Source organism: Lissotriton vulgaris, chromosome 4_1 (genome assembly GCF_964263255.1).
Source record: "Lissotriton vulgaris chromosome 4_1, aLisVul1.2, whole genome shotgun sequence".
NCBI classification, from domain to species: domain Eukaryota; kingdom Metazoa; phylum Chordata; class Amphibia; order Caudata; family Salamandridae; genus Lissotriton; species Lissotriton vulgaris.
In genome coordinates, this window is record NC_141691.1 from 912,154,151 (window position 1) to 912,171,657 (window position 17,507).

Below are 17,507 nucleotides of genomic sequence, written 5' to 3' on the forward strand. Positions count from 1 at the left end.
ATCCATACTCCTGAGTGCTCGTATTGCTTTGAAGCATACTGGTGTTTATATTGACATTTTCGGCTTTGGGTTCGCCGACGAAACGCGCCAACTGATGATGGGAGAACGATCCCGGAAGGACCCTTTTTGGATTATATATATATATATATATATATATATATATATATATATATATATATATATATATATATATATATATATATTACCTACTGGCGGTCGCCAGTAGGTATATATAGTTAGGATTTTTTCCCTATGGGATTTCTGAAAATTCTATGTCTAATAACTTTGGCGTTTGTGGACGGAATCGGCTGAAATTTTCAGGAAAATGGCACATTTTGTTTCTGAGCAGCTCCTGGAAATTTGGGGGGGTTTCGTCAAGGGGGGGCTGAGAAAAAAGGGGGGTCCCAAAACGCGTTTTTAACATTGAGTTTTCCATAGGGCGGTTGGACTCACTTTTAGCTCGAACGGCTGAATGGATTTGCACGAAACTTGGCAAAATTGTAGGGACTGTTAGCCCGATGTGCCTTTGCTAGGTCTCAATATATGTGCTTCAGTGGATTTTGAGAAATTAACGTTTAAATCAAGATATATATCTGTAACAGCGCTCCGGGCAGCGCTCCGGTTCGCGAACTTTTCGCGTATCGGAACTTTGCGAAGCGAAGCTGATTGGCTCTCCGGTGTCTGTCAACATTCTAAACAGTCCGGTGCGGCCGCCATCTTGTCTCTCGGTAGGATCGAGAGACAAGAGGAGGCCAAAACAAAGGGGGAAATGAAGGAAAGGGGGCAAGGTAGACCCCTTCTGACCCCCTAGGATTGATGAGGGGGATATTATAGAGCCACGCCGGGCCCAAAAAAAAAAAAAAAAAAAATCCGATTTTTTCGCCGTAGAGACGCGTCTTGGTTCGCGAACCGGGCAGCTAACCGGGCAGCTTAACCGGGAAGCTAACCGGCAGTGTAACCCAAAAAAAAAAAAAAAATCAGATTTTTTCGCCGTAGAGATGCGTCTTGGTTCGCGAACCGGGCAGCTAACCGGGCAGCTAACCGGGAAGCTAACCGGCAGTGTAACGGGAGTCTGAGGAGTAGCTGATTGGCTGTCAATATTGTAAACAGTCCGGAGCGGCCGCCATCTTGTCTCTCGGTAGGATCGAGAGACAAGAGGAGGCCAAAACAAAGGGGGAAATGAAGGAAAGAGGGCAAGGTAGACCCCTTCTGACCCCCTAGGATTGATGAGGGGGATATTATAGAGCCACGCCGGGCCCAAAAAAAAAAAAAAAAAAATCCGATTTTTTCGCCATAGAGACGCGTCTTGGTTCGCGAACCGGGCAGCTAACCGGGCAGCTAACCGGGAAGCTAACCGGCAGTGTAACCCCAAAAAAAAAAAAATCCGATTTTTTCGCCGTAGAGACGCGTCTTGGTTCGCGAACCGGGCAGCTAACCGGGCAGCTAACCAGGAAGCTAACCGGCAGTGTAACCCAAAAAAAAAAAATATCAGATTTTTTCGCCGTAGAGACGCATCTTGGTTCGCGAACCGGGCAGCTAACCGGGCAGCTAACCGGGAAGCTAACCGGCAGTGTAACGGGAGTCTGAGGAGTAGCTGATTGGCTGTCAATATTGTAAACAGTCCGGAGCGGCCGCCATCTTGTCTCTCGGTAGGATCGAGAGACAAGAGGAGGCCAAAACAAAGGGGGAAATGAAGGAAAGAGGGCAAGGTAGACCCCTTCTGACCCCCTAGGATTGATGAGGGGGATATTATAAAGCCACGTGGGGCCAAAAAAAAACAAACAAAAAAATCCGATTTTTTCGCCGTAGAGACGCGTCTTGGTACGCGAACTGGGCAGCTAACCGGGCAGCTACCGGGAAGCTAATCGGCAGTGTAACGGGAGTCTGAGGAGAAGCTGATTGGCTGTTATCATTGTAAACAGTCTGGAGCGGCCGCCATCTTGTCTCTCTGTGGGATCGAGAGACAAGAGGTGGAAAAAAAAACAAGGTGTAAATGAATGAAAGGGGTAAGGCAGACCCCTCCTGAACCCCTAGGATTGATGAGGGGGCTATTAAAGTTCCCTGGGGGGTGAAAAAAAAAAATTGCGATTTTTCGCGGTAAAGGTGCTTCCTGGTACGTTAACCGGGCAGCTAACCGGCAGCGTAACGGGAGTCCGACATATTGTGTTTTTTGAACGTTTGTGATATGTGCACGTGTGGATTTTGTCTAATTAAGGTTAAAAAAATATATATATATCTTTAAGCGTGTTCTGGCGCGCTTACGTTTTGGGTTTGGTTTGCGCTGCAGAGACGATACGTCACGGTTATGCGATGCATCATGAGGCGTCTCACGGGCTACGTGATACGTCACTTAATAAAGAATATATTTTACAGCTATAGATATTAGCTTTTAAAAAACCAATGAAATTCACAGAAAAAACCATAGGTTATAGACCATATATAGTTAGGAATTTGCATTTACAAAACCTTGAAAATTCACTGAAAAAACCATAGGTTATAGACCATATATAGTTAGGGATTAGCATTTAAAAAACCTTATTTTATTTGCACAAAACCATTGAAATTCCATATATAGTTAGTTGCACTAACTATATATCGCGGACCCGCAATCCACTGCTAATGATGTCACATATTACATCATTCATGACATGGTCAGTGACATCACTGATGACATCACTGATGACATCTCAAATGACATCACTGATGACATCACTGATGACAACACCCAGTGACTGTATGTTTCTGTAAAGTTAAAATATGTCTTACATATTGAAGAATGAGTGGATGTATAAGTGTCTGGATGAAGGATTTAGTAGGTGCATGACTGACTGTATGAGAGAATGATTAAATGTGTCTCACTGAGTGCATGGGTTAGTGATTAAAGTGTCTTAATTTGGCAATCAATATTTATGTTCTTCTGTAAACTGCTGCATGTTTAAATCAGTAGCTATATCAGTAACTATATGGGTTATTGAATGGTTGCCCAAGTATTTGTATGGGAGACTGAGTGTGTGTGTGGGTGGCTGGGAGGTGTATAACTCTGTGCATAGATGTGTGAGCGGTTGATTCCCTAGGTGTATGGGTTCAAAAGTGCATGTAGAAACAGCTGTATGGACAGTTGACTGTGTGCATGAGTATATTGGTGAGTGAATGGATATCTCAGTTCTACATGTCAAAGTAAGTACATATGTAAAACACACTCCATGTGAGAGTTGACATATATAAATAACTGAACATAAGAGTCAGTGAATGTGAGAGTGGCTGTATGAATCATTGTGAACTTGTATCAAGGATTGTATAAGAGAGTAAATATGTGTTAGTATATGTTTGAATAAGTAAGGTGTGTATAACTGTATAGTTAAGGAAATGGAGATGTGATTGATTCTTTGCATGACTGAATAGGTGTGTGAGTAACTCCATGGATGTGTGACAGTCTGTGAGTGCCTGTTTACACTGAGTGTATCAAAGGTTATATTAGAGTCTGAAGATGTATTATCACATAAATGATATCATCAGTGATGTAATCAGTAATGTCAAATGAGATGTCAGTGATGTCATCAGTGATGTCATTTAAGATGTCATCAGTGATGTCATCAGTGATGTCATTTGAGATGTCATCAGTGATGTCATCAGTGATGTCACTGACCATGTCATGAATGATGTAATATGTGACATCATTAGCAGTGGATTGCGGGTCCGCGATATATAGTTAGTGCAACTAACTATATATGGAATTTCAATGGTTTTGTGCAAATAAAATAAGGTTTTTTAAATGCTAATCCCTAACTATATATGGTCTATAACCTATGGTTTTTTCAGTGAATATATATATATATATATTCACTGAAAAAACCATAGGTTATAGACCATATATAGTTAGGAATTCGCATTTACAAAACCTTATTTTACTCACACAAAACCATTGAAATTCCATATATAGTTAGTTGCACTAACTATATATCGCGCACCCGCAATCCACTGCTGATGATGTCACATATTACATTATTCATGACATGGTCAGTGACATCACTGATGACATCACTGATGACATCTCAAATGACATCACTGATGACATCTCAAATGACATCACTGATGACATCACTGATGACATCTCATTTGACATTACTGATCACATCACTGATGATATCATTCATGTGATAATACGATGAACCTCTTCAGACTCTAATATAACCTTAGATACAATCAGTGTAAACAGACACTCACAGACTGTCACTCATCCATGGAGTTACTCACACACCTAGTCAGTCATTCAAAGAATCAATCACACCTCCATTTCCTCAACTATACAGTTATACAAACTTTACTTATTCAAACATATACTAACACATATTTACTCTCTTATACAATCCCTGATACAAGTTCACAATGATCCATACAGCCACTCACACATTCACTGGCTCTTATGCACAGTTATTTATATATGTCAACTCTCACATGTACTGTGTTTTACATATGTACTTACTTTGACATGTAGCACTGAGATATCCATTCACTCACCAATACACTCATGCACACAGTCAACCGTCCATACAGCTGTTTCCACATGCACTTTTGAAACCATACATCTAGTGAATCAACTGCTCACACATCTATGCACAGAGTCATACACCTCCCAGCCACCCACACACACACTCAGTCTCCCATACAAATACTTGGGCAACCAATCAATAACCCATATAGTTACTCATATAGCTACTTATCAACACATGCAACAGTTTACAGAACAACAGACATAATGATGCACAAATTAAGACAGTTTAGTCACTAACCCATGCACTCAGTGAGACACATTTAATCACTCACTCATACAGTCAGTCATGCACCTACTAAATCCTTCATCCAGACACTTATACATCAACTCATTCTTCAATATGTAAGACATATTTTAACTTTACAGAAACATGCAGTCACTGGATGTTGTCATCAGTGATGTCATCAGTGATGTCATTTGAGATGTCATCAGTGATGTCATCAGTGATGTCACTGACCATGTCATGAATGATGTAATATGTGACATCATCAGCAGTGGATTGCGGGTGCGCGATATATAGTTAGTGCAACTAACTATATATGGAATTTCAATGGTTTTGTGTGAGTAAAATAAGGTTTTGTAAATGCGAATTCCTAACTATATATGGTCTATTAACCTATGGTTTTTTCAGTGAATTTTCAAGGTTTTGTAAATGCTAATTCCTAACTATATATGGTCTATAACCTATGATTTTTTCTATGAATTTTCAAGGTTTTGTAAATGCTAATTCCTAACTATATATGGTCTATAACCTATGGTTTTTTCAGTGAATATATATATATACATACATATATAAACATATATCATCTGTATATCTATATAAATACAAACATAAATGCATGCATACATATACTTATATGCATACAGATGCATGTTATTTACATGAAAGTTGAAAAAACACTAATAAAAGCAAAGCCAAAAAGTCACCTCATTACAAACAGAATGGCTTTAACTTAAACAAGGGCGAGATCTATTGCATTTTCAATGCTTGTTTACTTTGGTTCCATCAAGAAGGCATTCAGATGTGTCAAACATTTGCCATAAATTCTGAATGTTAGCACTCTAGTTGCACATTAGATCACTGTAGTAAAGCTACTGCTCACCAGGGACGTCTGCTGCTGGTATTCAAAGTGCATGTTTCAGTCTACATGTCAGACTTTTTTTAATGAAATTGAAGAGGGTTTGAGAAGTCACTCAAAATGTGCCCTAATTTTTCTTTCTGCAGCACTAATCATAATTCATATGGCAAAATATACCCCCTCATTTTGTTCCTTTTTAAATTAAATGTTTTAAGAGTTACCACTTTATTCCAATCAAGATGGCTTCAGGTGTGCCATACCTTTGTAATAAGTAGGACTGTTAGCGCTCTAGTTGTTCTTTAGAACACTCTGGGACATTCTGTCATTGGGCTATACTTGGGCTACATCTGGGTGATATTTGGGCTACATTTGGGCTCTTTTGTCTCTGGTAGCCATTTTGGGAGACTGCATGTCAGAATTTTTTAATGAAATAGAAGAGGATTTGAAAAGTCACTCAAAATGTGCCCTAATTTTTCTTTCTGCAGCACTAATAATACCTTCTATTGCATAATATACCCCCTCATTTTGTTCCTTTTTAAATTAAATGTTTTAAGAGTTACCACTTTATTCCCATCACGATGGCTGCAGGTGTGCTATACCTTTGTAATAAGTAGGACTGTTAGCGCTCTAGTTGTTCTTTAGAACACTCTGTGACATTCTGTCATTGGGCTATACTTGGGCTACATCTGGGTGATATTTGGGCTACATTTGGGCTCTTTTGTCTCTGGTGGCCATTTTGGGAGACTGCATGTCAGAATGTTTTAATGAAATAGAAAAGGATTTGAGAAGTCACTCAAAATGTGCCCTAATTTTTCATTCTGCAGCACTAATCATACTTTCTATGGCAAAATATACCCCCTCATGTTGTTTCTTTTTAAATTAAATGTTTTAAGAGTTACCACTTTATTCCAATCAAGATGGCTTCAGGTGTGCCATACCTTTGTAATAAGTAGGACTGTTAGCGCTCTAGTTGTTCTTTAGAACACTCTGGGACATTCTGTCATTGGGCTATACTTGGGCTACATCTGGGTGATATTTGGGCTACATTTGGGCTCTTTTGTCTCTGGTGGCCATTTTGGGAGACTGCATGTCAGAATGTTTTAATGAAATAGAAAAGGATTTGAGAAGTCACTCAAAATGTGCCATAATTTTTCATTCTGCAGCACTAATCATACTTTCTATGGCAAAATATACCCCCTCATGTTGTTTCTTTTTAAATTAAATGTTTTAAGAGTTACCACTTTATTCCAATCAAGATGGCTTCAGGTGTGCCATACCTTTGTAATAAATAGGACTGTTAGCGCTCTAGTTGTTCTTTAGAACACTCTAGGAGGCTGCAGTAGAACACAAAGGAATCAACTGACAGTCTCTGTCCTTGTTGGATGTACATGTTTTACTGAGAATGTCAGACTTCATTTTCACATGACTGAGAAAGATAATGTGAATTTACAGAAAATATGCTTTCAGTTTAGCTTATAGATCCCCTTCCAAACCACTGTGGGAAAATCATGAGATATTAGTTCTCTTCCAAACAATATTCATGATATCACAGCAGAAGGTTTTTTCACATGGTAAAATCACCTTAGAACCCACCACAATTCCTAAAACGAGTATGGTACCATCAACAAATGATTTATAATGTAACTAAAGTCCTAAAACCCTCTATTAACTACAATGCTTTTTAATGAGGTGCTATCATGTATATTGGTCCCAAGATGGCTGCCAACACTTTTTGGATGAAGTGCTGACAGCCAATCAGATCAGATGTGTGGTTAGGCTCCGCCCAGATTTATATATTTTTTTGAACCTAAATTACTCAAAATCCACTGGAGTACATATATTGAGACCTAGCAAAGGCACATCGGGCTAACAGTCCCTACAATTATGCCAAGTTTCGTGCAAATCCATTCAGCCGTTCGAGCTAAAAGTGAGGCCAACCGCCCTATGGAAATTAACATGGGAAAAACGCGTTTTGGGACCCCCCTTTTTTCTCGGCCCCCCCTTGATGAAACCCCCCCAAATTGTCATGGGCTGCTCAGAAACAAAATGTTCCATTTTCCTGAAAATTTCAGACAATTCTGTCCACAAACGCCAAAGTTATTAGACATAGAATTTTCAAAAATCCCATAGAGAAAAAATCCTAACTATATATACCTACTGGCGACCGCCAGTAGGTAATATATATATATATATATATATACATAATATGTATAACTATGTGTACATATATGTATATTTCCGTGCATTTATTACTATAGTGCAAAGGTCGAGCTTCTTACCACAGTTCAACAAGATTGACATTAGGAAACATTTCTTACTGCCACAAAGTTTGCATGCAACAATTACATTCCAGAAGAAGGCCAATTTGCTAATGTTCATATCTCTCTCGTCAGTGTAATTTTACCATACTGGACACATTTAACCGCTTGAACTCTGATTTTGGTTAAATACATTTTGTTAAAAAAACATACACATGAGGAAATAAACTATATATGCAGATAAGCACAGTGTAATATGTTATTTATTACCATTGTTGAGGAAATGTAGGGGCATCATGCCTCGCTCAAGGCTTTGCATTTAGTGAGTCATGGCCCCTCTCCATATTCAACAGTAGTTCTCATTTGTGTTTTTATAAAGTAAAATATATCGTAAGTTCTTCTCTCATCAGCTAAGCATAATTTTAATCATATCTGGAAGCAAAATAATTGTTATGATCATTTCAAACATAATTTTTATTCATTTTTTCAGCTCAACGGCAGAAACTCCTTTTTCAGCCTGCTAAAACCTGACATTACCACTGTGCAACTTCTAGAAGATGTGACAACGAAACAAGAGCTTTTAGTACGACTATTGACCCATAATATTGCACATCACGATGATGATGAAGACCTTGAAGAAAGTGTTTTGAAAGAATATTCATGCCTGCCTGCGCCACCAAGCAAAACACAAGTTTTAATGGCTAAAGTGAGTTCAATAGTAACTAAGAAAGGCTGCTGTAGTTGCTGTGGCCCTTCTGGCACGAAGACAAAGGATTCACAGAAAGCCAAACCAAAAGAACAAAACGGTAGTGTTTCGCATTTGAACAAGAATTGCAGTGCTTCTCAGACTGAAAAAATCAGAAAAAATAGAAATTCCATTGTGGACGTCCTTCATTTCATGAATTCTGAAAGACCAAATGAAGCTGCACAAAGAGGATGGAATAACAATGCAAGTATTGCCACTCGTTTTGCCGGTTACCAGTCCGATTTCAACAGAAATCTTCTTGCCCTGGATTCTTCCTTGACTAGAAGCATTTTAGGAATAAAAAGTTCCAGACCTGTGGAATCGTCATATACTTCGTGCCTGAAACTTGGAAGGCCAGATATTGTGAGTAAAAATCTAAATGTCTGTTCTGAGACAATAATGTATACAATATTAGTAATATGTGTGATCATCTAGTGATAACGAAAAAGAACAGGAGTGAAACCCATAAACCAAACTGGGACTGGGTATACGGTATATATAAGGTACAGTGTCCCAATAGGTATCAATAAATAAGGCAAGTTCAAAGGTGCATGCATCAAGCAATACAGGCAAAGGACAACAAGGAGTCTCAATTCATTTGTGAAAGGCTTATTAATTGTTGCAACTGGGGGATACAGTTAAAAAGCAGCACTGTACATGAAAGCATTCATGAAACAACCCAAATAGCACTTGGTGACAAGGTGATAACAAGGTGAAAGTGACGACGCAAGTGAACGTGGTGAACAGCGTGGTCGGCGCAAAGTGACAAGAAATATTCAGTGAAGGCTCCAAAATAAATTCACATTATTTCAATGTTTTAAGTAGAACAGAGTTATGAGCCTAGAGGTAATGCGCCAAAGAATTGCGCTGCAATTGTCGACGGCTTTTCGATCCTCAGTGATTTGGGATCCTCTTCAGGACAGGGTTGATGATTCATGGAGTGCTGAGGTAGAAGAACGCTGGCACTGGGTAGTAACCAGTCGTGCCGAAGCTATGGATGCAGGCGATCAGAGGGTGAAGCAGTGATCCTTCCCGGGGGAGTTCAAGTCTCAAAGATTGGAGCCGGTGCTAGTCGGAACTCGCACCACTGATTTAATCTGTCCCAGCGCAAGATTCACTCAGGCGCGGCACCGGCTCCAATCTTTGAGACTTGAACTCTCCCGGGAAGGATCACTGCTTCACCCTCTGATCGCCTGCATCCATAGCTTCGGCACAACTGGTTACTACCCAGTGCCAGCGTTCTTCTACCTCAGCACTCCATCAATCATCAACCCTGTCCTGAAGAGGATCCCAAATCACCGAGGATCGAAACGCCGTCGACAATTGCAGCGCAATTCTTTGGCGCATTACCTCTAGGCTCATAACTGTGTTCTACTAAAAACATTGAAATAATGTGAATTTATTTTGGAGCCTTCACTGAATATTTCTTGTCACTTTGCGCCGACCACGCTGTTCACCACGTTCACTTGCGTCGTCACTTTCACCTTGTTATCACCTTGTCATCAAGTGCTATTTGGGTTGTTTCATGAATGCTTTCATGTACAGTGCTGCTTTTTAACTGTATCCCCCATTTGCAACAAAAACGGTGATTAATAAGCCTTTCACAAATGAATTGAGACTCCTTGTTGTCCTTTGCCTGTAATGCTTGATGCATGCACCTTTGAAATTGCCTTATTTATTGATACCTATTGGGACATTGTACCTTATATATACATCTAGTGATAACAGCAATAGTCAATGAAAGTACTTTAATGATTTTTCATAAACGTTCTTCTGGTTTATTAAATGTAGAATAGAACATAGACCATGTAATACTTTATGCATATTGTATTTTTTTACTTCTCTTGAAAAATATTGATAGCTTTGACAATTGCCACTGCAGTTCTTTTTTTTAAAAAAAAATATCTTTATTCAGTTTTTGAACAACAATTTTCACCCTTCTCCCTACCCCCATCAGACAAGTATGCATACAGTTACATTTATTAACTCCTAACATTTGAAGCATTGCCATTCCTAACAGCTTAAACTAAGAATATATTTAATTACAGCCTTGAGACTGGCATCATTCTATTAGAGGAGTCCACATTTTTAACTCTCTTTTAAGTCACTTTCTGCCCTTCGTTTATAATATTTTCAATATTTGAGAGGCTAAGAAATCTGGCTAACCATTGTTGAAATGACGGAGCAGCAATGTCCAGCCATGCTGAGGCAATACACAACCTAAAGACCTCCATAGCTATGAAGATGAGTTCATGCTCTATTCATTGCTAGGATCTGCTGCCCCTAGTAAGACACCATCGCTAGATAAAACTACCAGGTTTTGCAGAACTGTGGATAAAAATCTCCCTATGTCTTGTTTGATAGATATTAATCCATCACAAGTAGAGGAGATATTTACAGAGTCAGCACTATAGATCCTGCATCTAGAACAACACGTGCTCTTGCCACTTCCCCACTTGGCTATTTCATCCAGTGTATAATATAAAAAAAACAGGTTTTAAAAAATTGTGCTTGCAATTTGGTTGACATGAGTATTGTTTGTGACATTAGAAAAGCATAATTAAACTTGTCATTTGACATTCCAACTTTCTCTTGCCATTTCTGCGAGGTTTTTACCAAATCATTCGGAAAAAGTGCATTGATAAGAGAATAAATTCCCCCAATAGTGTTTTTTTTGCCATGCATTAGTGTTTATACTAAATTATCTTTTTCATACACCCCCTTCCCCCTACCTTTTTAAAAAGGCTCTGATTCAAAGATACTTAAAAAAGAACTCGCCAAGCCAGACCATAATTATTTTTCAATTCTTCAAAGGATTGAATCCCGCCTGAGGAAAGGAGGCAGCCTATTTGGACAATTCCCACATCACGCCATTTGTGTATGTAACTATCATTGAAAATTTCCGGCAGAAGTGGATTTTTTTCTAGGGGGTTATAGAAGGACAATCTCCCTATACCAAGCACTTTTCTAACAGTCTTCCATACTTTGAATCCACTAAATAAAGTTTTAAAGGTAACTTTTTTTGTGGTAGCTATCGTGTGGATGTCACCAAAGATACCCTCTGCTCTCACGGCCTAAAAGCAGTGGAAAAATAGAATGCATATGGTCCTCTCTCTCCTTCCCTTTCCCGCTATTCTGTAATAGCTCATTACTGTATAATAGCACTGTTGCCCAATAATATGCTTTTAGGTTTGGGAGAGCTAATCCTCCTCTATCCTTTGCAGAGTAAGGAGCTTATATGCCCGGCGAGGTTGTGAATATGCCCAGATAGAGTTTGAGAACATCCGTTCTATTGATTTGAAACAGGAAGATGAGAATTCTAGGCAAATTGCCCTAAATAGATATAATATTTTGGAAAAGAAGACCATTTTAATAGCATTCACTCTTCCAATAATAGAGAGGTGTAAGTTGTCTAGGCGTTGGAGGTCTTTCTACATTGCAGCTGTCATTGGTTTCAGATTTAGATTAACCAGATTTTCAAGATCAGATGTTATGTAGACTCCTAAATATGTAGCTTGTTCCACAACGCGTGCACCCCTCACTTCGCTTTTACTATTTAGCACAATCTGTGTTTTTTCTTTGTTAAGTGCATAGCCGGACCAAAAGCTGCTCAGGGCTATGGCTTCTCAAACCCCAATGCACAGCTTCGTTGGAGCCTCAAAGCTGCACGGTCAGCACATCGTGGTCTTTCCAAAATGGCCGGCCCCACGCTTCAGGCCGCCTCCACGGGTCTCAGATTCGCTGGGACTGTGGATCGGGCTGTAAGAAGGCAGGAACGCTGGGTCTTCTCGATCTCTGTTGCTCGAGTTCCAGCGGGAACTGCAACAAAGCAAATGGTGACGCGCTGGATGGTGGCTGTTTGCACAGGGTGGTCACTCCTTGACCACAAGGGAGATTCTTCAGTCTTTTACGTTGAGTAGGATGTCGAAGGTTCCAGAGTTTCATTTCATAAGTTTCAGTCAGGATAATCTGAGTGCATGGCACTGCTCCCACCTTTATTCCAAACTGGGGGGCTGGATTATCTGCTTGGTCCCTCCTATGGGTGGGACACAGGAAGGGGGTGGATACACCCCTTTCCCTTTGTCCAGGGTCGAGCTGGGACTGGGGCTGGTGTGCCCCAGAACCGGTTTGACCGGATTATACAAGGGGAAGCCTTGTGCTCCCCAGGCAGTGCCTAGTTTCTTTCAAACCTTCCTGCTACAATCCACTATCTCCTGTCTGGGGTGGTGTGACACCTCCCTGTGACAGGAAACCCTTTGTCCAGGCCTCCTCTGCCAAGTTTCGGTCAGCAGCAGGAGGTCAGACTTGTGTCTGTGGCAGCAGCATCCATTTTGTGATGCTGAGGCTCTGGTTAGGATTAACTGCGTTTTAGTAAAGTAACATGTCTTCTCCCTCTAGAAGGGTGGAATGCTACCCCCGTCACCAGGACTGGCGAGGGGGTAGTATTCCAAAACGTATGACACCAAACATGTCATGTTTTGATAAAGCCAAACCAAAGTTAGCACATAACCGCGATGGATTATAATGCATTTAAGATTATATGGTATGAGATTTTCCCGGAACAGCTAAGGGAGTTGGTCCCGACAGCTGCAGACAGGCTCAGCTCATGCTAGAGCACCATCTGACATAAAACCAAACACTCTGCCTCCAGGATTGTTAAGGCCTGCCATAGGAGTGACTTATCCAGTATTATGGGTATCTTTCATAGATTCACATGCCTGAATCATTCCCCGTCGTCGGGGTGGGAGTCCCCGGTAAATAATAATAGTAATGTCACATAGACATATACTTAGTACTAGGCCAGAGGCCTTACATTAGTAGCCTATCTAGGTCCTTATGTAAAAAGGACCAAACTTTGGCCAGGAGCCAATCAGCTACTATCACCGTCCTCACCTTCCTGGAAGGAGCCCTAGTCCCTCAGATTTTCTACCGCACGTCGTGCTAAGGGAGTCTCCACTGAGCTCTGCTCAGTTTTTTTCCCATATCTTTGGATTTATCCTATTTTCTCTCAAGTTTCAGCTTTGGAAGGAGTATTGGTATTTATTATGTCTACTACTCCTAAAAAAGGGCTCTTTAGACCCTGTGCCTCTTGTAGCAAAATGAGGTTACATATAGAGGACAAGCATGAAGACTGCTTGTATTGCCTCTATCCTCAGCCTTCTGCCAAGGAATGTAAGATTTGTCGCACTCTCCCGGTCAAAACTTTGAAGGACAGGGAAGGGCGCCTGCTTCTGTGGCTTCAGAGACTAAAGGACAAAGATCAAGCAGTCTCTTCAGGTGAGAGCGAGTGTTCCTTCAGGAGTTTCCAATCCTCTCCTAAAAGGCCTCGACAGACATCCCCAGGTCAGTCTGCTGCGCCTCCTCACAAGAAGCCAAAGTCCATGGAGGGTCATCCTAAGGTCAAGCCTCAGAAACCTTCTCTTCAGATGACAGACTTCAAGAAGCCTGCTATGGTGTCTTCTGGCCTGCCTGTGACGATGTCGACAGTCTCCATTTCGACATCCACGGCATCTACTTTCTCCATGGCATCGACTTCTACAATATCGTCGACGATGGGTAGGTCAATACTTTCTATCATTCCTGTCACAAAACCGTCGACGACGCATCTATCGACGCTCCCGTCGACGTCGGCTTCATCGTCGACAAAGGCGAAGCTTTCAGCGTCGACGAAAATCCCATCGTCGACGAGGACTTCAGCATCGACGAAGATCTCATCGTCGACGACAACCCCACCGTCGACGAAGACTACATTGTCGACGAAGACTACCTCGTCGACGAGGACACCGTCGACGAGGACACCGTCGACGAAGCCATCGTCGTCGACACCACCGTCAACGAGGACAGCGTCGACGATGCCATCATCGTCGACTACTACAGTGTCAACGCCGCTGTCGATGAAGAAATCATTGTCGTCGTCGTCGACGAGAACATCAATGACGACGATACAGCCGACGATGAAAATTCCTGATAAATCTTCCAAATTCATAGACGCTCCACCGTCGACGGACACCGCGTCAACGGATCCACAATCTAAAGGCTCTCCCTCATTGAAATATACATATACACATTTTAAAATGTCATCATGCCGGGTGACACCCGAGATGACCTCACCTAGCAAGGTCCAACAACTGCTGCCAACGCAGTTCCTAGAATCTTATTATTATTATGTTTCTTATATAGTGCCAGAATCGACCCCCGAAGGGGTATCTCCGCGCTTGCCTTGGGAACCCGTCCTGGCATTTCCCTGTGAGATAGCCCCTACAGGGCATCCCCAAGGTGAAAGCCAGGCATCCCGCCGCGGGGGGCCGTTGTGGAGATTAAGCAAGCTTAATGCCCAGAGTTGCGGAGTGTGAACCCATGATTAGGTCAGGCACCGAAGCAGAAGATCCTGAGATGGAGGCCATGTTTCCCATAGCGTCCAGTCCATCTCATCTTAACATAAAAGTTCATGAGAGTTCGGACTGTGAAGAGTTAGAGGAGGTTACAATTCAAGAGGAAGTTCAACAGCATACCACTGTCCAGCCTATCGTGTGCCTTCCAGCGTCAATTGTCTCTGACCTCCAGTTTCTAATTGCGGACTATAAACAAAGATTCCCATCATCTTCCCCTACATCAGGAGTACAGGCACAACAGGAAGCGCCAACTCCTCAACATCAACAGCGGCCACCTCCGCTGGTTGTGCGTCAGGAACAAGAGAGATTACCTCCTCAAATTTCTTCGGATGAGGATGAATATGAAGAAGAAATGAGAGGTGACGAAGCACAAGAGGAGGAAGGTGAAATACATGATGATGATGATGATTCTGAGGATAACGCCAACGTGGATTCAGCATCACTAGACCAAGTACAGGACGATTCACCCCCTGAAGATTTAGGGGGATTCCATAATATCGTAGGGAGAGCGGCTGCAAGGTTCAACATTCAAATAACATCAGAAACACAGGACTGTTTCCTTCATGATTTTAAGGAACCCTTCAAGAGATCTGCTCGCTCCATTCCAGTAATCGATTATATATGGGAGCAAAGACTTAAAATAATGAAAAATCCTTCCTCTCTTATTCCAGTGCCGGCTAGACTTGAAAGGAAGTACAAAGCCCCAGACACTGCACCCGCATGTTTAAATGGCCAAACTAAACCTGACTCGGTTATATCACAGGCCGCTCAGCAGAGGTCCAGCAACCCGTCAGCGGCAATAACAGCGCCTCCTGATAAAGAGGGGAGAAAACTTGATGCCATTGGCAAGAGATTTTCCTCCATGTCCGCCCTATCAGTCAGGGCTGCAAATTCTCTGGCATTATTAGGTCGCTACAATCGACAGATATGGGCAGATTTAGCCCCATATCTAGGAGCGATCCCAGAAGACCAGAAAGAAGAGGTTAAGAAGATTTTGCTGGAGGGCGAACGCTCTGCCTCAGAGATGATCGATGTGGCCTTGGATATCGCTTCCACAGGCTTTCGTCAATTGGCAGGAGCAGCGGTTTTGAGACGCCAGGGCTGGCTTAAAGCCACCGCATTCCGGCCTGAAGTGCAAGCCAAAGTTCTTGACATGCCATTTGATGGAGAACTGCTCTTCGGTGAGCATATCGATGACATGCTGCAAGGTATTAAGAAGGATACCGACACGGCAAAAGCCCTAGGCACCCTGCAATACAAAAATAATTCCTTTCGAGGATCCAGGGGTAGAGGGCAACAAAATCGTGGCAGCTATCAAGGTTACAAGTCCTCTTATAACTCTTCCCAGCAGTACAAGCCTCAATATCAGCAGAGGCAACAGCAAGGATGATCCTCATACAACAAGTCGTCCTTTCGAGGGAAAGGAGGAAAGAAAGACAATTACAGACGCCAATGACTGCTTTCTCCAGCAGGCCTCCACCTCTTCTCCACAATTCGTAGTTGGAGGGAAAATTACCAACTTCCTTCACAATTGGAAGCAAATTACAACAGATCGTTGGGTGTTGCAATTAGTTCGCTTCGGACACACTTTGGAGTTTGTGGAGCATCCTCCCCCGAACCCACCATGTCCTATGCAGCACAAGAATCTAAACCTACTTCAACAGGAGCTCTCTCTAATGCTCCAGAAAAGAGCAGTGGAAAGAGTTTCTTGAGGTCAGAAGGGGAGAGGATTCTATTCCCGATTCTTCCTGATCAGAAAGAAGGAGAAGAAGCAGTGGAGACCAATACTGGATCTAAGAAACCTAAACAAATACCTCAAGAAGCAGACCTTCCGTATGGTTACCCTCCAGGAAGTATTACACCTACTCAATTCAAAAGACTATATGGTATCCTTAGACCTCCAGGATGCCTATTTTCATATCCTCATTCACAAAAGTCAACGACAATTCCTGAGGTTTGCAGTGGCAGGCAGACACTACCAGTTCAGAGTATTACCATTCGGCCTGAAGTCAGCTCCACGCATCTTCACAAAGTGTCTGTCTCCAGTAGCGGCATACCTTCACCAGCATCATCACCAAGTCTTTCCCTACCTAGACGACTGGCTCGTCAAAGCTCCTACTCGGACAGGTGTAGCCAGGTCCTCTACGGCCGGCCTTCATCTCTTCGAGAACCTGGGCCTAACACTCAACCAGGAAAAGTCAACTTTACAACCGTCACAACGTCTCAATTTCCTGGGAGCAACGTTGGATACACAACAGGAGAAAGCCTTCCCTTCCAGAGAACGTCAGGTCAAGCTGAAGACCCTGCCCGTCCACATTCAGTCAAGGTTCGACTCTTCAAGTCGTTGCTAGGAATGATGTCTTCCAACATTTTTCTCATTCCTCACTGTCGCCGCCACATGCGGCCTCTACAGGAAGTCTTAACAAATCAGTGGATCCAAAGTACAGGATCCTTCGACGACTGGATCAAGATCACTCAGGT

General features: G+C 42.1%; 1 protein-coding gene across 1 annotated transcript in view; it reads left to right on the top strand.

The window, feature by feature from the left end:
- The window catches only part of LOC147722710 (uncharacterized), an 819,082-nt gene that overhangs the window by 377,853 nt on the left and 423,722 nt on the right, over positions 1-17,507 (top strand). Inside the window, exon 4 of the mRNA XM_086967362.1 lies at positions 8,380-8,997. Within this exon, the coding sequence (XP_086823488.1) occupies positions 8,380-8,997 (618 nt within the window). The remainder of the gene's footprint in view (positions 1-8,379; positions 8,998-17,507) is intronic.